The 25,563-nt window shown below is 32.1% G+C and overlaps 1 protein-coding gene and 1 pseudogene across 6 annotated transcripts in view; both read left to right on the top strand.

Annotated features, from left to right (window-relative positions):
- Positions 1–25,563, top strand: part of STXBP5 (syntaxin binding protein 5) — a 150,989-nt gene that overhangs the window by 41,915 nt on the left and 83,511 nt on the right. For all 6 annotated transcript variants that reach the window (XM_039846957.1, XM_039846953.1, XM_039846952.1 and 3 more), the window contains exons 5-8: positions 5,671–5,805; positions 7,362–7,425; positions 12,420–12,503; positions 21,711–21,834. In XM_039846957.1, coding sequence (XP_039702891.1) covers positions 5,671–5,805; positions 7,362–7,425; positions 12,420–12,503; positions 21,711–21,834 — 407 coding nt within the window. The remainder of the gene's footprint in view (positions 1–5,670; positions 5,806–7,361; positions 7,426–12,419; positions 12,504–21,710; positions 21,835–25,563) is intronic.
- LOC120589442 (uncharacterized) lies at positions 13,411–13,528 on the top strand (annotated as a pseudogene).

The following is a 25,563-nucleotide window of genomic DNA, read 5'->3' as shown; positions in this document are numbered from 1 at the left end:
GTGCATTACTTCATTTGATAAATATTGATTGAGATTTGGTCCTTGCAAATACTGTGATAAATTCTGAAAAGACATGGAAATTATAAACTGTCTAAGGGAAATGAAATGGCAAATTACAGTGCAATGGAAAATGTGATATAATATGAATATAATGGAATTTTCTTGTGAAATTTTAAAGATTAACCAGAAAAGATATGTTTCACTATGTTTTGGTAGTTTTAGGTAAAGTGTCACAAGAGAGCTCATATGACCAGATTTGCAGGATTAGTAGGAATTTCCTAAATTGACAGAGGGCGTTGTACCTGATTAGACATTGCCGGGTGTGTAGTCCAGAGAGGGTAATTTTGGAAAGGTGGAAAAGGTCTTCTTCATGAAAGACCTTTTATACAATTATCAGAAAGTTATATTTTCAACCTTTCCCAACTTTAAATAATTAAATGGATAACACTGTTTGAACAGTATACATTGTAAGTGGGTATATTTTTAGTCACTATAGACTATCGTATAGATAAGTTGTGTACTAGCTGCATTTCCTTGCTGTATTAATTGAGGTTCAATGCAGGAACAGAAACCACTGTAGAAATGTAAAGCGTAAATGGATTTAGTTCAAGGATGTAACTGTTTACCAAAATGTTTGGAAGGGAGATAGACCTATTGAGTTTTAGAACATATCTCTGTAGGTGTAATCTCGGGAATAGGACACAGTGCTACTTTTACTGTTACTGCTGTACAACTGCCTCTCACCATGTGAAGCTCAAGGGTAGACCTTGGAATGCTGTATCCGGTCCTCACTGTTGCCATAAGTGCATCTAACCACTTAAGTCTTCATGAATGTCTTTTACAGCAGAAACAGCAACAGAAAGGTTTGCCGCACTTCTGCCTACAAATCTCAAGAATATTCAATTACAGAAACTTAATCTCACCTAGAACTCTAACTGTAGGAGAGTTTGGGAAATGTAAGTTTTAGCTTTCCAGCATCTATACAGTATCAGAAAGTGTATAGGAAGATAATGGAAGAGGATGCTGAGTACCAAACGACCAAATCCAACACACTTTATATCTCCTGCCCTGTTTTCCCAAATGTATTTACCACAAAGTGTCATTGAATATTGCTTAAGAAGCCTTATGCACTTTTTAAAGAAGTGTGCAAGACTCATTCTAGGGACAATATTAAAGTTTTGGTGCCAAGATAATTAAGTGACTATTTTGAGTTCCTTTTTAAAGTGTTAATTATTAAATAGTTCTCACTTCTGAAAAACATGAAGATGCTTAAAATTTCTCAGTATGTAAGTTGGTTTTACAGTTGATTGAGAAAAAAATAATAGAATGTAGGCTAATTATGAGAAAGCTAGTCTAGGGAAAAGTTCTAGAAATTTTTTGTACAGTGAAGATTTTAGTCTTACTTTGCTTCTTTAAATATTTGAGAAATAGCTGCAGCATAGCTGTTGCTGTGTTAGGAACAGAACATGTTGTAATACACATCTAAAATCTCTGCCCTTAAGGAGATAAGTACATTTTGTATGCATATTATGTCATTTAAATCATTTTATCATTAAAATCAAAGATGTGTTGTAATTACAATAAGCAAGTCAGTAGTTGCTGCTTTTGTAGAGTGAAGAATAATGGAGAACTGCAAAATAGTGGATCAGAGCAGAAAGTTGGATATTTTGGGGTCTTGTTTTTGTATTTTTTATTTTTTTACTCAACCTGTTAATTTGGCCTTTTTTTTTTCCCCCAAGATGTTTAGCTATGTTCATGCTTTAGTTTAAGGTCCATTTCAAATGAAATAGTTGTTTTTATGATGTTGATTGCATTGTTTATTTTATATTCGTCATGCTATTGCTTATATTTTAATTTTTGTATTTTTAGATTCCACATATAAGAGAGATCATACTATATTTGTCTTTCTTTGCCTGACTTATTTCACTTAGCATAATTCCCTCTAGGTATATCCATGTTGTGGCAAATGACAAGATTTCATTCTTTTTTATGGCTGAGTAATGTATGTGTGTGTATGTGTGTGTGCCATATCTTCATTATTCATTCATCCATTGATGGACACTTAGGTCGTTTCCATGTCTTGGGTATTGTAAATAAAGCTGCAGTGAGCATCAGAGTGTACATATCTTTTCAAGTCAGTATTTTTATTTTCTTCAGATAATTACCCAGGAGTGGAATTGCTGGATCATATAGTAGTTCTATTTTTAATGTTTTGAAGAATATTCATATTATTTTCTATAGTGGCTGCACCAGATTACATCCTCACTAACAGGGTACAACGGTTCCCTTTACTATTATTTTACTTCATGTGTTTTAAATTTGCCTCTAACTTCTAATTGGTAGAATATCACTTAGTTTTAATAATAATTAGCTAACATTTATTAAACACCTACCTGTGTGAGCCCCATTTTAAGCATCTACTGGGTTTTGTCTTACTTGATGCTCAAGTAAACACTGAGGTAGGTGTGTTTTACGGCTTAGAAACTGAGCCTCAGGGAGATTAAATGGCTTAACTAAGGTCATATATTAGTAAGTGACAGAGCTGGAAATTAAATAAATCCAGGCAGTCTAACACCAGGACTTGTTCCAATATATTAATCAAAATGACAATCTTCTCATAGTTTCTAAATTCATAAGTCTCTGAAAAGAAAAAAAAATTAAAACAGCCTTATCTGAGGTGTAATCGACAAATAATAAACTGCACATATTTGAAATATGTGGTTTGATAAGTTTTAACATATGTACACCCATGAAACTGTCACCACAGTCAAGGTCAGGAGCCTACCCATCACCTCAAAATGCTTCCTTGAGGTAATCCCTTCTGTCTGTTACTAGCCTCTGCCCCCATAATCTCTAGGCAACCACTGATCTGCTTTCTGGTAAAATAGCTTAGTTTGCATTTTCTATTGCATAGAAATTGTTTATGAATGAAATCATACTACCATAGTTTCTGGCTTTGGCTTTGTGACCTTTGGGAAGTCTGTTAACATTTTTAAACCTCAGAATTCTTATCTATATATGGAAATAATATTTAAAGTACCTGGAAATTGTGATCTGCTGTATATATGTGGTTTTGTAAATATAAATCTGGATATGTTATTTACTTGGTAGGGTAGAACTGAAAAAATTTTAGATTAGATGATGCCTTGCTTGCTAGCCTGCCACTCACCTCCTGCTGTGCAGCCTGATTCCTAACAGGCCACCGACCAGTACAAGTCTGTGGCCCAGGAGTTGGGGACCCCTACTTTAATATGTGCTACGAATCTTTAAGAGGGAAGAGATATATATAATGTATATAATATGTATATATTATATACATATGCCTATACATATTTACATTTAGTGTCCTTTTTTTCTGGCTTTGTTCACTTGTAAGGATTTTGAGATTTATCAGTTCTGTTGCCTGTTTCAATGGTTTCTTTTCTTTTACTTCAGAATAGCATTCTAAGTATATAACACAATTTGTTCATCCATTTGCTTTTTGATGGACATGGATATTTGGATTGTTTTTAGTTTTTGGATGTTACAAAGCTGATATGAACATTTGTGTACAAGTCTTTTTATAGGCATATGCTTTCTTTTCTTTGGGCAAATATATAGGAATGGGGTGGGTTGATCATACGGTGGGTGTATGTTTAACTTTTTAAGAAACTGCCAGTGACTATAGTTAATAAAACTGTATTGTTTATTTGAAAGTTGCTAAGAGAGTAGATCTTCAGTTTCTATCTCAAGAAAAAAAATTCTGACTACATGTGTGGTGATGGATGTTAACTAGACTTATTGTGGTAATTTTACAATATATACATATATGGAATCATTATGTTGTACACTTAAAACTAATGTCATATGGCAGTTATACCTCAATTAAAAAATAAGCTGCTAAAAATTATACCTCAAAAATATTCACTGTGTTTATGAGATGCTACCTCCATATTAGGTAATATTTAAAACATGGATTTTGTACCTTTCTAAAAATCAAGAAAATTCTGAATTCTGTAACCTATATGGCCCTAACGTTTTCACAAAAGTACTGTGAACTTACTGCCTTATGAAGTAATAAGATACTATAAAATGTTTTTCTGATTCAGTAGACATTTCTGTGCTTTCTTAAATTTACATAAATCCTTTAGAAAGATGACGTGTTATAACACTCAGTAGAAAATACAGATAATGAACCTTAAGTAATTGTCTAAATGAATGTTACCTCTAGGAAATAGTGAGACAGTCAGTTGCATGTACATTTATATGATAAGTGTTATTATCTTCAAAATTCTCTGTAATGAAATTGTGTGTTAATGGAAATAGCGAATATTCTGTATACTATATTTTGCCTAATACCGTGTCAGTATTGATAGCCTAGCAGTGATTATTATTAGTGTATTATTTGAAGTGCTATTTTATTGAAATTTAAATAGTCTATTTTGAGAGACACGATTGAATTCTGTGAAAAAATGAGCATCCTATGGTTTCATAACGTACTACCTTTTCTTCCCCCCAAGAGTAAGTGCTACTAAAAGATCATTTCTTTTCTTTACCTCGAAATCAAATGAGTTGGTATAGAAAATGTTGGAAATTGTTGGAATGATAATAAAGTTTAATACATGCATATAAATTATTATAATTTCTCAATAAAAACCTTTCATATCATCAGGATGTAGGAGGAGATAGTTCAATTATATTTCAGTCACGTTGTCTAAGCCTGAGTACAGAAGATCTCTGCCCTTCCAGGGGTTTACAAGTTAGTGAGGGAGGTAGATCCTAATTCTCTTACAAGACAAAACTGATAGAGATACAGAAGTATTGGGATATCAATTTGGATGAAGGTGATATTTGAACTGAATCTTGAGCAGAAGAAAAATATGAGTGAGAAGAGCATTTTGTCTGGAAGAAATGGTTTACACAGCTACTGAGAGATATCAGTGTTTACTATCTCCTGAGAAATACAGTAGTATCGAGGGATGATGTTTTAAGTGGGTATTGGACTCATAGTTTGTGGCTTAAAGGTTGTTTTTGATGTGTCCAAAGTAACACAGTTAGGGGATGACATGGTTAAATTTGAAACATACAGTTGGCCCTTTGTATCTGTGGGTTCTGTATCTGTCGGTTCCATATCTGCGGATTCAACCAACCGCGGATCAAAAATACTGAGGGGGAAAAAACGGCCTGCAATGGTTGTGTAAATACTGAACATGCATGCAGTTTTTTTCTTCTTATTCCCTGAACACTGTAGTATAACAATTATGTATATAGCGTTTACATTATATTAGGCATTATAAGTAATCTGGAGATGATTTAAAATATATAGGAGGATATACATAGGTTATATAAAATGGTGTAGCATTTGGACTTGATGAACATCTATGGATTTTGGTATCCGTGGAGGATTGATTCCAGGATCGCCTAAGGATACTGAGGGACAACTGCACTAATTTTAAAACTCACCTTTTTTCTATCATGCCATGCTATTTATTGTAAGGCCTTATGTTTGAATTAAGCATAAGTCAAATTAGCATAATTAAGTTTTAATCACAATGAGTGGATAAATCTAATGGTTGTGTATCATTTTTGCTTTACCTAAATTATATACATCATGATTAAGCCTCTAATACAATTAATAACATTTACCAGGCATTTTTCTAATTCTTTTTAAAAATATATTTTCTCTTGTAGGGTTACATTTTGCCATCTACCTTTCCAGAGTAAGTGGCTCTATGTGGGCACTGAACGAGGTAATATACATATTGTCAATGTGGAGTCCTTCACACTCTCAGGCTACGTCATTATGTGGAATAAAGCCATCGAATTGTGAGTTCGAGCAAAAATTCCAGATCTGAAAGTATCAGTACCATATATGATAATGTCATTATATTTAAGCTAATTAAATCCATTTTGAATTAAATATGTGTCTGACATTCTCGATATTAGATTTAGATTTATTAAAGTCTTTTGTAAGTGTTGTCCTATTGTCAGTTCGTATATTTAAATGTTTTATATACATATATAGGTATATAACATATATGCATATGTTCACATATGTATAAACTGTGGCACATGTTTAAAGAAACAATTATTTATATTGAAAAACACTCTTCCCTTTATCTTCCGATTATTTTTCTTTCAAATGCTTGCCATGCCCTACTAAGTTAATTTCATTACCCACTAAATGGGTTGCCACCAATGTTTGGAAAATGCAGATCCAAACCACTACTTGATATGTTTTAATAATTAACAAATACAATAAATGTTTCCAGTATAACATTGCAAAATTAATTTGACCGTTTTTCTTAATTTTGATACAATGATGATTGTTTTTATTTTACAGTAGCAGCAACAAAAATTGGTTTGAGCTATATGACCCTAAGGATCTTTAGCACTAACTTTTCAGTCTGTTTAAAATCTTATCTTTCTGTATATCTTATCTCTTTCTCTGAATTTTTTTTTATATAATATAGACATAAAAATAAAAACTTAAGGATATTGGCAAGATTAGTTTTCGTTATTTCTTTTTGTTTTATTTTTAAACAAATAGTTCCATATTGTTTCATTCCACAGATTTTATTGTCACTTTGACATAACAATAAATTTGTGGCATATCTCTTAAGTAATGTGTTGGTGCAGCTGTAATAGTGTATTCAGCATAGTTTTCCTTCCTGTGGCAGGGACGTTATTATCATATCTTAGTCCCTTGGTACAAACTCTGGGGTTTTGTGGTTTGTTGTTTGAGTTGATCACAGCATCTAATGGGTAGGTCTGGTGTAGGTGTGGTTTCACAGATGGCTCCCATGAAGGGGACTGATCTCCCAACCCTCGGAGTTTATGAATAGAGAGTGCTTATTCATATTGTACAAGCATCAGTTCAGCTACATTCTTATCTACATGACTTCTTTGTCTCTGAAAAAGTATAAGTGGCATTACTTTTGTTGATTTTTTTAAAAAAATAGAATTTTTCCTTATTTTTGTGTGAACTCTCAAACCAGATGAAGTGCCCCAATTGGAGGCTAGAATTGAGTAAAATAAGATAGAATATTTTAGATACTGCTTTATTTAAAAATATTTATTCTGAGAATTCTACCGTGAGAATAAATTTTTCACACTGAAATATTAAATCACATATTCTTTCCTGTACAGAAAGTATACTTAATTGTAAATTTTGCTGACTTGTATTGATGCAAGAGGCACTGTTTTCTTTCTGATTTCTATTTTGATTTCTATTAAAAACTATACATCTGTTATTGATCACTACCGATATGTTTATATCCTTTGTAAGTATAGCTTTATTTTCTATTCATTATTCTTACTTTAAGGAATATATTTGCATTGAAAATTCTAGCATAGAAAAAATTTTACTTTTTCTTTTTTAGGTCATCTAAATCTCATCCAGGACCTGTTGTCCATATAAGTGACAATCCAATGGATGAAGGAAAGGTAGAATTTTTTTTCTAAAAAATATATTTATGTATGAATCTTTTTTAAATGAGCAAATTATTGCAGAACCACATTTACCTTGCAAAGTTGAAATTAAAAACGAAGGTTGTATGACTTATTTATACATTATACATTATGAAAAACAAGGGAAATAGAATCATTTACAATTTTAAAGAACAGAAACTAAAACGAAAGTAAAGTTTAACAGAAACAATGAAATGTTATTTATTTTTGGCTTATTTATAATATATTTTTTCAGATTTTCTGATAATCTTGACAAGAACTGTTTTATTTTGGTTTTTAATTCTTTTTAGCACTTCAGTTATATGATTTTTGTAGCAGTTAGATTTTATTCCATATCTCATCTCCCCTAAATTTTTCTTCATAAATAGCACGGATTAGTAATATAGAGATTTAATATGTATATATTACTTAATTTTTTATGCTCTGAAACCAGTTTCGTACCATCAGTATCTAGTAAATGTTAGTTTAGTTTTTTAAAACATATTTAAAAGTAACAAAATTTTCTTTTCCATGAATTTCTATTTTCTAATCCAAACGAATATTTCAGGTAGTTCTATTTAGTGATATTTGTCTATATCTATAATTTTATGATGCTAGCCTATGTAAATACCAGGAAATTTATCACTATCAGAAATCAGTGAAGTGAAACTTCTGAATTTTGTGAAGTTTACCTTTTCTTCATTTAGAGTCTAGGCTACATGTGGTTTAACAATGTTCCCTTACTTGCCACTGGGAAAACAAAAGGACAACTCTTCTGTTTGGAGTTAGCTTATTATTGGACAATCGTATGTTTTGAGAGAAACTTTACATGAAGCAAGTTACAGTGACCTATATCTTCACATTATTTTTTTTGCAACAAGATACTTGGTTAAACACTAAGCCTTTGGGTGGGATGCCTGGTGGGAGAATTGAAACTTCCTTCTACCTTGAATCAGTCACTAAGTCATTGCAGTCCTTCCTTTTTGCAGTGTCTGTTTTCTGTCCAGTCTTGATATGACCACTGGAGTTCAAGGCATTCCAACCCAGTCTAGAATCATTTCCAGACAATCTTCCTAGAGTACCGTTTTAATCTTATTGCTCTCCTGTTCAAAAGCTCTCGGTGGTTCTGCAGTTTCTAACAAATAAAATAAAGTTTCATTGTCTTTTAAAACATCTTTATCTGAATGCTGTGCTGAATCAAATAGTAAATTTTCCCCAAATGTGGGCTGCTGTTGCCTCCATGTCTTGTTTATGTGAGTCCCTCTGGAATTCTTTCTCACTGTTCTCTCTCCCTCCAGTGAATTCCTACCCACATTTTAAGGCTAAAATTAAATATATATTTTTCATGATATCTTTCTTGATAATTCTAACAGCAAAATGCTTTCTCTCACTTCCAAATTAGCACCTGATTTGCATAAGTTTTATAGTATTTACTACATATTGCCTTCTATTAGAAATGTGTGCATACATCAACTCTCTTGAACTTGAAAAACTCCCTGAACACAGAGATAATATTTTTTTGTAGGTTTATATTTCCCATAGTAGCCAGCACGCAATGTAAACAGTAACTGCTCAATATATACTTAATTTATTGAATGAGTAAATCACATATAACCTTTTATTGCATCCTCATTTTTTGAAACTTGGCATTGTATTATTCTCCTTAGTTCCCAGAGCTTATCTTATCCAAACATTTTAAAAATATTAAGATGCTAGAACAGATTACATTGTTTAACCTTTAATTTCTAATAGAAAAGGCTACTTTAACTAGGTCAATGACTCATCCCTATTACCAGAGAGAACTGTGTGACATTTGTGTCACTAAAGAAAGATAAAAAGTGATAGGTCAAGTTCCTCCAAAGCTGACCCTCTGGGTGATGCCACCAAATTAAGCAAAAGTGTTGGCTAATGAAGGCCAGGCATTACTGTAAAATTGCTTGCGATAGTAATAGTATTCACTACAGTTTATTGAATTCTACTCAATCAGGCACTGTGCTGACTACTTTATATACATGATTTTATTTGATACAACAAATTTAAATTGGCAGATTTTAAAAATGGCAGATCTAAGACTAGAGTTCAGGTTACCTATGTCCTGAGTAATCTAGTGCTGTTTACACCGTCTTTCAACTTGTAATTTAATTTAAATATGCTGTATCAAATAAAATCATGTATATAAAGTGGTCAGCACAGATGATTGAGGCAAAGACTTGGTGGCATTATGTATGTGGTCCAGAGGTACAAAGCTGGATATTAGTGGAGCTGGGATTTTGAGCACTGATTTCTCTGATTTGAACCCCAGCGTACTTTCCATGATGCTATTTTTCCTCTGTAAGATACAGATCAGCTATTGATATTGTAGAGAACTATATTCATATTTAGTGTATCCAGTGATGCTTTTCGTGACAGAAAAATTAAAAGGAAACTAGTCAACACTACATAAATTAACATCTCTATAAGTTATAAAAGATTGTGATAGGTGTAACTACTTAAAGAGTCTTCCGAGTTTAAGCACTATGTCTTTAAGTTAGCTCTTTTTAAAAAAATATTTAGATTATGGGGATTAAAGTCTACCCTGTTGGCACATTTCTAACATTTTTAGGATGTTAGAGCTGGCTCCAGGGCTTGAAGTTTACTGTAACCCTTTTATGTTAACAAGATCTGGATGAGTAAAATTATTTCCTTAAAGTTACATGAATACTAATTGGCAGATCTAAGACTAGAGTTCAGGTTACCTGTGTCCTGAGTAATCTAGTGCTGTTTACACCGTCTTTCAACTTGTAAATTTTATCCTTTTTCATCTCTTATTCCTGAAGTTCTTCTCTTACTCCCCCATCAGAAAATGACATATCACATATCCAAGATATGTGGAAAGACTAGGAAAAGGTAAAGGAAGCAAATACCAGTTTTCCTTAGAAAGAGTATCCATGTAAGATTGCCTAGGAAAGAAAAGTTTGGGTTAGGGAAATTAGCTATCTTTCCTTCCAAGGTGGGTAAACCTGTTTTGTTAGCTACAATGACTGGCCCCTCCAAATGCAGTATGGTCTGAAATTCACTAAATTGCTCTTTCATTAAAATTACCAGGTCTGCCTCAAACTTTGCTCATATCCCAAATTATAGGAACAGTTATCGACTACCTACATTGATGTATTCATAAAACAGATTTTCATTGACTATCTACTAATGAGGCAGTATATTAGTGACATGTAGAAGAAAATGCATGTGCCGGCACAGGAGGAGGGGCGCCTTTGTCTTTGCAGAGGAATTGGGTAGGCTTACTCAAAGAAGCAACACTGAATTGAGACTTAAAAATGAGTAGAACATTGCTCAATAAATAAAAGGGGAAGAGGTTTTAAGCAGAGAAATACTGAGATTTAGAAAATGCCAGGGTAGAGGTGGTGGGCAGCAGAAGTTGGATAGGCAGTGGACGGTTTATAAGACAAGAACATATATTCCTTTCTGATATTTTATTCCCCCCAAAATTTATTAAGTACCTACAGCAGGCCCCATGTCTTATGTTAGAAGTACAGTGGTGAATAAGATAAAACCAATCCCTACTAAGTAGACCAGTGTTAAAATCTGCACAAGAATTCGGATATGGCACAAGCCATTATTATATTGTGTGCTGACCTTTCAGATAAAAAAAAAGTACAGAGTGCTATTGGAGCACATAGGAAGAGCACTGACTTACATTTGGTAGGTCAAGGAAGGCTTCACAAGGAAGTGATAGCTAAAAAGACATCTGAAGGATTAGTAGGATTAGTTAGGCCAAAGATGACATTTGAATGTAGTGGCCCAGGTAGGAAGACAGCAAGTGCAAAGGCTTAAAGATAAAAACGAGCATCAACTGAAAGATATACTGGACTGTATTGGGTACGAAGTGTGTGGTAAGGTATCAAGCTGGAGAGGTAAGCAGACATGACCATGACAGATCTTGTAAGCCATATTATTGAGTTTAGACTTTATCCTAAAAATAAAGGTAAGTTATTGAAAATTTTTAAATAAAAGCACATATTACATGATCAGATTTGCATTATGGAACTATTAGTCTAGCTGCTATGTAGAATGGTTTAAAAAAGGAGCAAGACTTGGAATCAGGGAGAATAGCAGACCTAAAAAGAGATCTTTGGATCTGTTTTTTTTTTCCCAGTTATAGTTAACATACAATATTATGTTAGTTTAGTTTCAGGTGTACAACATAGTTATTAGACATTTATATACTGTACAAAAGGATCACCCCAGAGTTCTTTATATGTTGAACCAAGAGCAAGGTATTACAGGTGGAGGAAAGTAAATTAGAGCTATAATAGAATGTAATTTTCAAATTACTTGATAATTTTACTTAACAGGGGAGGAAGTAGAGTTAAGATGACCCCCAGATTTTTGCCTGAGCAACTTAATGAATGTTGAGATAAAGAATGGTGAGAGAGACATTGTCAGAGAGAATAACAGAGGAGGGTAGGGAAAAAAATAATGAGTTCGCTTTTGGACACATTTACTTTGAGGTTCTTGTGGAGTAGCTAATTGGAGATGAGGCCGTTGGAATTAGGAGTCTGAATCTCATAAGAGGGCTCTAGGCTGAATATAATTTGGAACTAATTATTATGTAGATGAATAAATGAGATTACCTGATAATATATTGAATTAGGCAAGTTTATAAATGCTAAAGCACATGCAAATGTTAATTTGTATTGATAATTATGTTGTATTAATAAAAACACACACTTGAGACTTTTAAATGGTACCGTTTTCCTTTTCAAAAACAGTTGTATGATATATGTTGTCCCACTCATCAAAGCCATATAAATATGGAATACAGTATTCTCATTTGTCATCCATAGGATTAGTAATTAGCAATGCAGATGTTTAATTGTATTATAATTTTATACTTGAAGCATATTAATGATAGTAGTTATTTTTATAGACAGCAAATAAATGTTTCATATGATTAATGTCATTCCTGAGTAATGCGGCATTTTCTTTTATTACAGCTTTTGATTGGCTTTGAATCTGGCACAGTAGTATTATGGGACCTGAAATCAAAGAAAGCTGACTACAGATATACATATGATGAGGTAATAACATTATTTTTGCAAATCAAAAGATGGATGTTGTCATTTCTCTAGTTCAGAACAGCTTCTCTAAGAACTTAATTGGTGATTTTAGTTTAGGCAATCTTTGTAACTGCAAAAAAACACAGTTTTGTTTTTTTTTTTCAATAAATAGATACTATATTCACATAGCTCAATAGGTGCAAAAAATCTTTCTCATCCCAGTCATTTGGCCATCCACTTCCCTCACCCCAGGTCAGGTACAAGTGTTACCAGTTTTCACGTATTTTTCCAGAGATATTCTTTACTAATTGACAAGCATATTAATAAATGTACTGTATTTTTTAGTTTATGCAGATGATCATAGTATACTGTAGCCATTTATAGTTTGCTTGCTTTAAGATCCAAATATAGATTGATTGTAATTGGTGTTTTAAGTCTCTTTGAAACTATAGGCCTCTCCTCTTATTCTTTGCTTTCCTACCTTACTCATTTTTTCTCCATTTATTTTTTTAAAGATGGAATCTCCAAAAAAATAGATATTTCTGGCTGCATCCCTATTGGATTTAACATAATTTTTTAATTTAATTTTATTTTTTTGTGCTCTCAAATTTCTATACTTTGGATAGTTTACTGAGGCTCGAGCAAATTCGGGTTCATTTTTCATTTTCAGCAAGATTACTTCAGAGATGATGCTGATACTCTTCTATTAGGTGGGATGTTAGTGTCTCTGATGTTAGCAGCCAGTGACATTCAAGGCCTAGATCTATTAGTGCAGGGTGGTTGCAAAATGGGCATGTTCTAAATCTGTAATTTCTTTTTTGATTTTATTAGTTAGGACACTTTAGTCGAGAGATTTCCTCTTTTCTACTATTTGGTTATACAGTAATGCGGTTCATAATAGAAAAGGTAGGACAAATGCTTTACTCTTGTCTACGGCCATGCCACCCTGAACATGCCGATCTTGTCTGATCTTGGAAGGTAAGCAGGGTCGGGCCTGGTTAGTACTTGGATGGGAGACCAACTAAGAATACCAGATGCCGTAGGCGTTATTAAAAAAAATGCTTTCTTCTTTACTTTAATTTCACTATTTACTTTAAAGAGATTGTTTCGTAATAATCTCAGTGGTGACCAGTTCTTGTTTTTAGTATTTAGTATGTACTCGGAGATTTAAACCTATTTGATGCACTTCAGTACATTGAAGTTATGTGGATAGATATAATAAGATTTTTAAATTCTATTTAAGAGATAATTATTTCAACCAAACATAATAATATGCATTGTAGGATTTATGACCTGTAGAATTAAAACATAACAACAATAGCACACAGGTCAGAAGAGAGACTATTGTAAGGTTACACTGTCCCTGAAGTGGCATAATATTACTTGACAGTGGAGTATGATAAAATAATGGTCTATATTATAAATTCCAAAGGAAATGTCAAAGCAACAACAAAAATATCCCAAATAGTTAAGCCTATATGGAAATAAAGTGAAATTTTAACAATATTCAATCTAAAAGAAGGCAGAAGTAGAAAAAGAGAACAAAGAATAGATGGGAGAAATAGAAAAAAAAACAAAGTAGTAGTTTTAAACCTAACTTTGTCAATAATTATGTTAAATGTAAGTGGTTTAAATACCCCAGTGGAAAGGCAGAGATTGTCAAAGTGGATTAAAAAGAAGATCCAACTATATTCTATCTTTAAGAAATGCACTTTAAATATAAAGATGCAGATGTGTTAGAAAAAAAAACAGATGGAAAAGGTAATGTTAGCACTAAGCAAAAGGTAGTTGAAATGGCTTTATTCATATTGGCAAAGTAAATATCAGAGCACTCCACTCAACAACAGAATACATGTCCTTTTTAAGTTTACATGGAACATCCACCAACACCATATTTTGTGCCATAAAATCAATCTCAATAAATTTTAAGATTGATATTCTGAAAAATTTTTATTATAATGGAATTAAATTATAAGTCAACATATAGATGAAAATCTATGAATATTTAAAAGACAACATACTTTTAAATGACCCATGGGTCAAAGAAGAACTCCAAGAGAAATGAAGTATTTAGAACCAAAAAAATATTAAAATATGACATATTGAAGTCTATGGAATGCTGCTAAAGCATCCATGATAGCAGTAAATGCTTATATTAGAAAACAAGAAAAATCTCAAATCAGTGGCCTCAGCTTCCACCACAAGAAACAAGAAGAGCAAATTAAATTCAGAGTAAGCTAAAGAATTGAAATAATAGCAGAAATCAATGAAATAGATAACAGAAAGACATTAGAAAAAGTTAACAAAAATTAAAGGCTTAATTTTGTGAAATTCAGTAAAACTGATAAAAACATAGCCAGAGTCATGAGAAAAAAACAAAACCAGACATAAATTGCCCGTACCAGGCATGCAAAATGGGATATTACTTCAGTTTCTACAGAAATATGAAGAGACTGGTAAGGAAATATGTACAACTTAATGCCAATAAATTCAGCAACTTAGATAAAATGAAAATTTCCTTGAAAGACATCAGATTCCTTGAAAGAACTCAAGGTTACTCTAAAAGAAACAGTTAACCTGAGTACTTTGTATTTACCAATGAAATAGAATTTTCGATGAAGATGTTTCCCCCAAAGAAAATTCCAGGCGCAGAGGACTCACTGATGAATTTTACCAAATAAAACCCATGTACCCAAACTCTTCCCAAAAATAAAAGAGGAGGTTGTACTTCTCAACTCATCCTATTAGGCTAGCATTATCTTGATACCAAAACCAGACAAAGAAATTATAAGAAAACTACAGACTAATAAATAGAGATGCAACAGAGATGCAAGGTCATAAAACTTAGTAAATATTCATCTATATAATGACTAGATTTTATGTTTAATAGTGCTGTAAATGTAGGATCTGACTTGTAAACTACTTGTAAACTGAGTAAAAGTTTCTGGTTATTTCCATGAGTTCATGCTATTTTATGATGCTCTTGGTTCGTGTAAAGTGTTTTATGTTTGCATCTTAATGCAAGTTTTGCCAAGTGTACAATTTTATTAGACATTTGAGAAATTATTATAGGTATAATTCTCATTCAGTAGTGTGGGTTAAAAATTTAAGGCCTTCAAAACATACTCCTTTTTCTCCCACTCCAATATTTACATTCTGTTCAATGGTATATTACTCCAGTCAAAATTCAGTTTTATTACACTAACACAAGCATGTTAAATGGCATTGTGATATCAATTCAGAACGTTTCTAATATAATTAAAGTTCTGTTGGTACAGCTTTAATTGTCCCTTTAGTGTCTTGAGGGTGATTCGAATAGATGGGTATAATAGGAGCAGAAGTTATCTTGGCCCTTAAGCTTTTGTTGCTTGCGATTACAGTTAGTTACTTCTGTAATTGACAAGCTCTTTTTCTCACCTTGCTATGTCTAAATGATAGATTTTGAGTGTATTTGGGTGGTATTCCTCTTTTTCTAGATATATTTTGGCCTACAAAAAAATTATATCTGTTCAAAGAAGAAGATTTCTTTTAGGTTATAACCAGTATGAAAACATCAGTATTCTTTTAATAGTAACCAAAGTGTTGGCAGAAATTAAATACAGCATTATTGATGTTTTAAGACAAAAATTTAATACTTAATGAACCTCTTTATTTTAATGGTTGTTCTTTGTCATATGTGTAGAGTCATTTATTAGTGACTTTTGTATTTTGGTGTCCTATTGGTTTTTCCTAGTAGACTGAGAAGCAACTGATAGAAATATAGACAGTAACATACAAAGAAATAATAATTTGTGTATTGCTAGCTCTGTGAAAACGTTTATCATCTCAGGACTGTCAAAAGTCTTTTTAAAAAGACTTGAAATAAGCTATGTTTGTAACTCATAGCATTGGAATCAGTAACAGCTTTAAAGAAATTATTTTTTTTACAGCTATTAATTGAAACATTCCTTTAAGTTATTTTTCCTCCGTGTTTTGACTGGTGCTTTTAAAATAGATTGCTCACTCGCCTGCCTGCCTGCCCACCCTCCCGCCCTCCCTCTCTCTCTCTTTCTCTCTCCTCTTACACCCTAAAGATAAACTAGTACTTAAAAGGATGAATAATTTGGTCACATTTTCAAAATATCTAAGAAAGTTCTACTTGGGTTTTATTATTAATGGAAATGATGTTGTTTTCAATTTGTGCCTGTTTAAAATCTTTAGAGAAAGAAACTAAATTATTTGATATTCAATTTAATAATTTTTATCAACTGTCTTACAAAATGTATTTTTAAGTAATTATCTTGTTCAATTGTACAGTATTACTCTTGTCTTTCTTCTATAGTGGGACTAATAGTGAAATGTTCACAGATTAACATAGTAGGACCAAAGCTGCACAATATAATGAATGGATTAGTCATATGTATAAGAAATAATTCATTTAGTGCTCTAAGCATTCACCTTATTATTTGATGACATGAGAATAATAAAACAAAACTAGAGTATTTTCAATATTTTCATGTATTTGCAAGATTATTATTTAAAATCAAAGTCTACATTATAAATTTTTTTTTATTTTGTTCACATTTTCTAAGAGTGTTAACAATAGTATGTAATTACACTAGGAATCAATGCTGCTTTTGAATTGAATATTAAGATAAATCTAATTTTCTAGGAGAACAGAAATTGTTTTTGGTGTAAGTCTGCTAAAAATGTTAATGTGTACAATGTAAGAGGAGCTGGACTAACATATATATACAATTTTTAGTGTTAAGTGAGTCTAATAATACTGATTAGTTTGCAAAACTAGCAGGTAGGGAATTTATTCAATTTTGCCACTATTTTGAGTTAGTTTAAAGTTGATAAATAGCCTTTTCTCTTTCTAGAAAGTTGTTCTTCAAGATGCCCTCTTATTTGATAACAATAGCAGAAGGTGTCATACGTACTGCTGTTGTCAAAGCTTAATAATTAGATATATATTTTTTAAAATCAGAGTAGACAGTGCTTTTGCTTTTTTAATTTTATCAAAAATAAAAAATACTGTCAGGCTCTTAATTCATTAAGTGCCTCCTTAGCTTTATTATAGTTAAGATTTTTTGTCAAACACTGCATCTTTTCAAGAACGTTTAGATTTGTGTCTACTGCTGTTTTGTGGCTTTTGTTAGTAGCTATACTGTCTTCCCTCTTCTCTCTCCAGTTTTTTCCTCTACTCTGAATTCATTTTCCTTCACAACTTTTGTAAATCTCTCATTTATTATGTTCCGCTTTCCATTTTTTTTTTTTGTCTGTGAGCTCCCTTCTTACCTGTTTCTCTTATTCATCCCTACCTATAGTAATCTCTTAAGAACCTTTTATATTCTCTTGGAAAAAACAAGCCAACTTATAAAATTTCTCAACCCCAATTTAGGCTTCCTGCTTTATGTCTCATATCTTCTCCCATGAATTATTCAAATTTGCTCCTAACTCACCTTCGATTCTGAGCATGTGACAGATTTGGTTACTGAGATTTGCTGTTTTCACTTTGTTTATATAAATTTCTACTTCATTTTCCCAAGACTAAAGAAAAAATGCAGTTAGGTGTTTTAGTCATATATAATTATATGTGGCCTACATTATACACATATACTTTGTGCATATATGTATACATATAATATATGTATGCTACATAAGACTATGTGATATGTACATATATGACACTTATATAGGCTATATGCACATATATACTTATGTAATATATATGTAGTAGTATATGTAATAGTGTTAGAGACTACTAAAAAATAATATTTTGTATCAAGGTGGATTTGTATTTAGAAAATTGCAGATTTAACAAAAAAATGTTGATATTTCATGTAAAAGTTCATTTTGGTTATTTCTTTAGTGGGGTATGTTCTGTAAATATTTTTCTCACTGTATCCAGAACAATTGTGTACCACTGGTCGCTATATTTAGTATTTATTTTTGAAATGCTTAATAATTTAATATTAATAAAAAGTACTTTTAAATAAAGATGTATATTTTCTTTAACAAAATGGAAATACGTTTTCCATTTACGTAGAATCTATATTTATGAATATGACATACATTTACATAAATAAGATTAATGTTTTTTTTTATAGGTTCCAGACAACACTGTAGACCTCTCGTATTTCTCTCATCACTCAAAAAAAAAAAAAAATATTTGAATGGCTTTGCAAATAGCTTCTTAGCACTATTTTGCAGAAATAATTCATCTGTACAGGCTACTAAGGGATTGCTTATTTTAAGATTGAGTTTGTGGGATGTCATGTGTATTTTAGAATAAGTTTATTTAGAATTTTGTTAGAGATAGTTTGAACCTAAAATATTGTGTTAAATGTTGACATTTAGAAAAATTCTGGAAAAAAAAAAGAAAAATATTCTGATTGACTATCCATGATCATTTAAATTTTAAAATCTGATCCAGAATATTAAATTGTTTCATTTAACTTAAATTTATAGGCTTTCAAGGAGCCCAAATAAATGGATTTTGAATGAGAAAATAGTAAAGGTTGACTATGTACATAGTGGAACTCTTTAAGTTTCAGTTATATGGGTTTTATGCTGTACTTTGCAATTGTGACACTTAAGTAGGGCAGCTTTTAAAGTTAGATTACCATTATGAATAGAAGTATATCAACTTGAATTGAAAAGGAGTAATTTATTTTTTTTTTGTTTTTGTCTTTTTTTTTAATTGTTTATTGGGGTAACATTGGTTAATACAATTATATAATTTTCAGGTGTACATAATCATTTGACATCTGTATATTCTATTGTGTGTTTACCACCCAAAGTCCAATTTCCTTCAGCTACCATATATTTGATCCCCTTTACCCACTTCACCTATATTTGACCCTCTTTACTCTGTCTACCTCCCCGCTCCTCCCCACCACACTAGTAACCACTAGTCTATAGTCCATGTCCATGAGTCTCTATTTGTTTGTCCTGCTCATTTGTTGCATTTAGGTTTATCTCCCACATGTAAGTGATATCATGTGATTTTCAACTTTTTCTGTTTGGCTTATTTCGCTTAGCATGGTCATCTCGTGGTCCATCCATGTTATTGCAAATGGCAGTATTTCATCTCTTCCTATAGCTGAGTAATATTCCATTGTATATATGTACCACAGCTTCTTTAGGCAATCATCTATCATAGGACACTTCGGTTACTTCCATGTCCTGGCCACTGAGTAATGCTACTATGAACATCAGTGTGCAGATCTTTTCGGATATCGGTTTTCAAGTCTTTGGTGTGAATACCCAGTAGAGGGATTGCTGGGTCATATAGTAGATCAACTCTTAGTTTTTTGAGGAATCTCCATACTGTTTTCCATAGTGGCTGTACCAATTTGCAGTCCCACCAGCAGTGTATGAGGATTCCTTTTTCTTTGCATCCTCTCCCACATTTGTTATTACTTGTCCTGTTGATTATAGCTATTCTAACAGGCGTGAGATGGTATTTCATTGTGGTTTTGATTTGCATTTCTCTAATAGCTAGCGATGTTGAGCATCTTCTCATGTATTTGTTGGCCATTTGTATGTCCTCTGGGGAGAAGTGTCTGTTCAGGTCCTCTGCTCAGTTTTTGATTGGATCATTTGTTTTTTTGTTGTTATTGAGTTGTATGAGTTCTTTGTATATTTTGAATATTAGGCCCTTATCGGAGGTGTTGCTTGCAAATGTATTTTCCCATTCGGATGGTTGTCTCTTTACTTTGTTGATGATTTCTTTTGCTGAGCAGAAGCATTTTAGTTTGATATAGTTCTATTCATTTATTTTTGCTTTTATCTCTCTTGCTTTTGAGGTTAAATTCATAAAATTGTCTTTAAGTCCAAGGTCCTTGAGTTTAGTTCCTGTTTTCTTCTATGCATTTTATTGTTTCAGATCTTATATTCAGGTCCTTAATCCATTTTGAGTTAATTTTGGTGTGTGGTGATAGACAACAGTATAGTTTCATTCTTTTGCAGATGGCCTTCCAGTTTTCCCCGCACCACTTATTGAAGAGGCTTTCCTTTCTCCACTGTATGTTTTGGGCTTTTTTGTCGAAAATTATTTGCCCATATAAATATGGGTTTACTTCTGGACTCTTGATTCTGTTCTACTGGTCCGTGTTTCTGTTTTGTTGCCAATACCATGCCGTTTTGATTACTGTCGCTTTGTAGTATAATTTGAAGTCAGGCAGAGTGATGCCTCCAGCTTTGTTCTTTTTTCTCAGGATGGCTTTGGCAATTCAGGGTCTTTTGTGCTTCCACACAAATCTGATGATTTTTTGTTCTATTTCTTAAAAAAAAAAAGCCGATGAGATTTTCATGGGGATTGCATTAAATCTGTATAATGCCTTAGGTATTATGGTCATTGTAACTATGTTGATTCTTCCAATCCAAGAACACAGAATATCTTTCCATTTCTTTGTATCTTCTTCGATTTCTTTGAATAGGGTTGTAGTTTTCATTATATAGGTGAAAAGGAGTAATTTAAAGAAGACCTAGGAGAGAGATTAAAAAATTTTTTTACAGATAAAAAATTAAATAATATTAGAACAAAAAATTGAAGAGTAACATGTTTGGCTATAAAAATATTTTCAGATCCTTTTAAAGTGGCTCAAAAGTTATAAAATAAAGTTTTAGTCAAAAGAGGGTCCCATCAAATTTTAAAAATCACTTCAATAATTACTGTGAAAAATGGATAATCTGTCTCGAAGCTCAACCTGAGATATTTTTAATTGATCTTAACTTCAGATCTACATTTTCATTTTCTTAGAATTTTAGTTAATATTTTAAATTTGTTTTACTCTGTCAATGCAACCAGTTTTTCCATGGGATATTGATTGTAATTACTTGGTAATTTATGTTTAAGTTTGACTTATTCTAAGAAAGCATAAGAATACATTTTGTTTTCTTGAACTTGTCAATTATATACATATATACACACACACACATATATATATATCTCACAATTATATCTTCCTTATGCTGGTTTAGGGAGTAAATAAAGTAAAAAATTTAAATAGTGTGACTATTAAATCTCATTTGTATTGCAAGAAGGCTAAATTATTGATAGGAATGTAAGATTAACATTGTCTTCAACTTAGGAAATATAAAAAATTTAAAATGGAAATTAATTGGCAATATGAGTTATGAATAGCTTGGTGTTTAAATAAATTTTGTTTTAAAAAAATGAAATTCTTTAAAAAAATAAACAATAAATGAAAAGTGGATTTCTTCACCCCTCTTCTATAGGCTATCCACTCTGTGGCTTGGCATCATGAAGGAAAACAGTTTATTTGCAGTCATTCAGATGGCACCTTGACTATATGGAATGTGAGGTCTCCCGCTAAGCCTGTACAGACAATCACTCCACATGGTAAGAACATATCACTTTAAAAACTACCTAAATGTGATGGACAGGAGACTGTTTTGAGTTTACATTTGGATTTATTTTTCTGTTTGTTTTTGAGGATAAGGATGGGTCTCTTATTTTGAGGGTATTAAAAGTAATTATACAATACAGAATAATATGTAACAGCCATGTAATAAAATCTCAAATATAGAAAATAATATAAATTAAATAAAATCTCAAATATATTCAATAATATAGAAATGATATATAACAACCATGTAATAAAATCTCAAATTAATTATTTTTATAGTTGAAAGAGCAAATTCGAACTTTGAGAAAAAGAATGTTAAAATATCCTCTGAATTTCATTTCACTAGTAGTCCAAAAAGCAAATAATTTCGTGAGTGATATAGGACTTTAGCTTTTGTCACCTTAGAATTATTAATTGCAAGTTGCTAATGTGTATATAACAATTTATTGAGACACTTGGAACTCTACAGAGGGTAATTTTATACATTATTGTGTTGAGGAACCCCCAAATCACCCCTGCTTTATGATTCACTAAAGACTCGCAGGACTCAGCGAAAGGATGCAAAGCAAAATCAGTAAATGGAAAAGGCACATGGGATGAAGTCTGGAGGGAACCAGACTCAAGCTTCCAAGAGTCATTTCCCAGTGTGGCACACAGGACATGCTTGATTCCCCTACCACATGTGTGAAATGTTTTCTACCTAGGGAGGCTCACCTGAGCCCAGTAGTCCAGCGTTTTTATTAGAGACAGTTCATAGGCACCTACTTTAACACATACAAAAATTTCAGACTCCCAGAGGGGAAAGCAGAGACTCATCATAAACCACATTGTTTTTGCACGCAGCTTAGGCACCCTTATCAGTCTGGGAATGGTGGGAGCCATTTCAAAAGCCAAGTTACCAGATGCCAGCCAAGAGCTAACTTTGCAAGCCAACCTTTCTATGGATAGCAGTCTCAGGCCTGCTATGTTAACTGTTTCCTGCACGAGTAGTATTTACAAAACCTAAAAGAAGGTTTTATTAGGGGATTTATTAAAAACAGATTACGAAGGCCTTCCTTAAGTTTTGGATGCAGCCTAGGAATTTGTGTGTCTTTGTTAATCTGTGTTCTCCAGCCCCACCCGAAGAAGTTCTTACCCAGCAAGGGAAAACATTAAAGAAACCGTTCTTTGAAATGGTAGGGTATTCCAGAATATCCTTGTAGCTATTGCTAATATTTCATTGCTTGCTTTTATGAATAACTACTTTAAAAAAGTGGTACATTCTGAAATATTGCTATGTATAAATTAAACAGTAAAATTTAAAAGTATCTGTGGCAGTATGGCCTTTTAGACTTGTCTGTTTTCTGGTAAAAAGTAACAGTTTCAAAGCTACATATTGTGGTATGCTTTACCACTGCTTTGTGATAGCAGTTATCTTCCTAGAGAATTACTTTAAATTTACTGCAGATCTGTGTGTGCATGTATCCAGAGGATAGCCCTTATGATAGTAGGTTCCAGTTTCTTAATACACTTTCTTTCTTCCTTCTGTAAGTGCCTAGGTCCCTAATCCTGGTAGTACTCCTGAGAATTTCCATAAGTCTTAGGATCTCCCACTGGAACCCCACTGGAACCCAGGAATTCAGAAAAACCAAAAAAGCAGATGATTAGTTAAAAAAAAAACAAACAAAAAACCCTGTCAAATCCAGAAGGCGAAACTAGTATCAAAAATGGTAAAAGTAGATAGTGGTTTTCAGTTTTCAGTTTATCTAAATTTTTTTAGTAAGAATAGTACAAAAATAATTTTTTCTTTTGAATCCTTTGAGAGTAAGTTGTCAAATTACTGGCCAATCACCCCCTACTGTTTCAGTATCTATTTCTTACAAACAAGGACATCCTCCTATATCACCGAGGTTTGCCTTTTATCGAAAGAGTCTATATGTCAATTAGATTTAGTTGTCATGTTGCTTCAATCTTCTTCAGTCTGGAACAGTTTTTGAGCCTTTCCTTAACTTTCATAACTGACAAATTTCGACTGTCATAGATCAGTTATTTCATAGAATATACCTCAATTTGGTTTTGTCTGATGTTTCTTCATGATTAGATTCAGGTTGCACATTTTCAGCAGGAATATCCCAAAAGGACTGATGTGTCCTTTTTGCATCCTCTCAAGTTGAACTTGTGTTTGATTTGTCCCATATTGGTGCGATCCCTTGATTAAGCTTCTGTCTGATAGGTCTTTTCATTATAACATTATTCTTTATCCCTTTGAAACTGATAATTATTTTTCATGGGTATTTGTAATCAGTAAGTATTTTAATTTGAACGAGTATTTTGAGACTATAAACATACTGTTCATCTAACTTTACCCTCTGAGATTAGCATCTGATGATGTTTCTTGGCTGAATTATTTCTGTGATGGTTGCCAAATTACGATTTTCTTTTTAATCTCGATCATATTTTTTGTACTAAAAACTTATATCCTTGAAAGCAGACTTTTAGAAGTGGCATAAATAAGTTTCTACAGAGTTTGTAGTATCTTAGCAAAAGACAGCCTTCTAGCTAAAATTATTTTTAAACTAATAAGACAAAGAATATTCGGTTTAATGTTTTTTGGGTTTTGTTTTTTTTTTCAAAATTAAAATCCAAACAAAATATAAGTAAAACTTTTCTGTGGCAGATGTTAAAAAGAAAGATGGCATTTGTTGTATAGTGTTGTATAGTGTTGAATGATCACAAGTATTCTTTATAAAATATGAATTACTTTAAATAATAGTTGTTTATTGCTTACTGCTAGTGAATGTTAAATTTATCTTGATAGCTGAGTTCAGTGGCAAAACTAAGTTGCATTTTTATATGTTAAAGTGCAAAATATGTTTTTCATACCATAACAGGTTATCATATATTCTATATATACCATATTTGTTACATATAATTTTTAGTATACTAAATGTCTGCTTTGATGGATCGAAATTTAGATTTCTTTCCTCATTACTATTGTCTGTTCTCTTGCTCTTACTTTCTGGCAAACAGTTATGGTAAATTGCTTTAAATGTACTAGACTTCTCAAATTTTGTCCAGTTTGGGTTTTTTCATGTTTAAACCCATTTAATGGCTAAATATCTTATTCTTTAAAAAAACATTTATAATCATTACCTTGATAGCCAGGAACTGATCATTTTCTAAGACTCCTACCACTACTTTATTATGATATTTAGTGTTAAGAGTAGTTTAACATGTCCTGAAGAATCTGCTCAGAAGACAATATTACATCAGCCTAACATGGGATTTTGAAGTGAGTAGACTTACAATCAAGTACTAGTCTCATAATTTTAGCTCTTTGACTTTGGGAAGTCAGTATAACATTTCTGAACGTCAACATTCTCATCTGTACATGGAGATGAAAAGTACCTAGAAATTGTGATATACTATAATGTGATTATAGTAAATATAAATCTGAATATGTTATTTACTTGGTAAGTTGGAACCAAAAGAGTTTTAGATTAGAGTAGTATTCCCCAAAATATACTTCACAAATACTAATTTTTCAGTGATTTGTTTCTTGAAAAAGTATGTTATGGTCAAAGAGGTTTTAGAAATGCTGAATTAAAGTTGAACATTTCCTTTACTACAAGATTTCTTAACCTTTAATGTATACGATGAATCTCTAAGAGGGAGGATATGGGTATGTGTGTGTGTGTGTATATATATATATATATATATATATATATATATATATATATATA

The sequence above is a fragment of the Pteropus medius genome, unplaced genomic scaffold, assembly GCF_902729225.1.
Source record: "Pteropus medius unplaced genomic scaffold, Ma_sr-lr_union100, whole genome shotgun sequence".
In the NCBI taxonomy this organism is placed as follows: Eukaryota; Metazoa; Chordata; class Mammalia; order Chiroptera; family Pteropodidae; genus Pteropus; species Pteropus medius.
The sequence above is the reverse complement of the archived record's forward strand: the minus strand, read 5'-3'. Positions and strand labels throughout refer to the sequence as shown.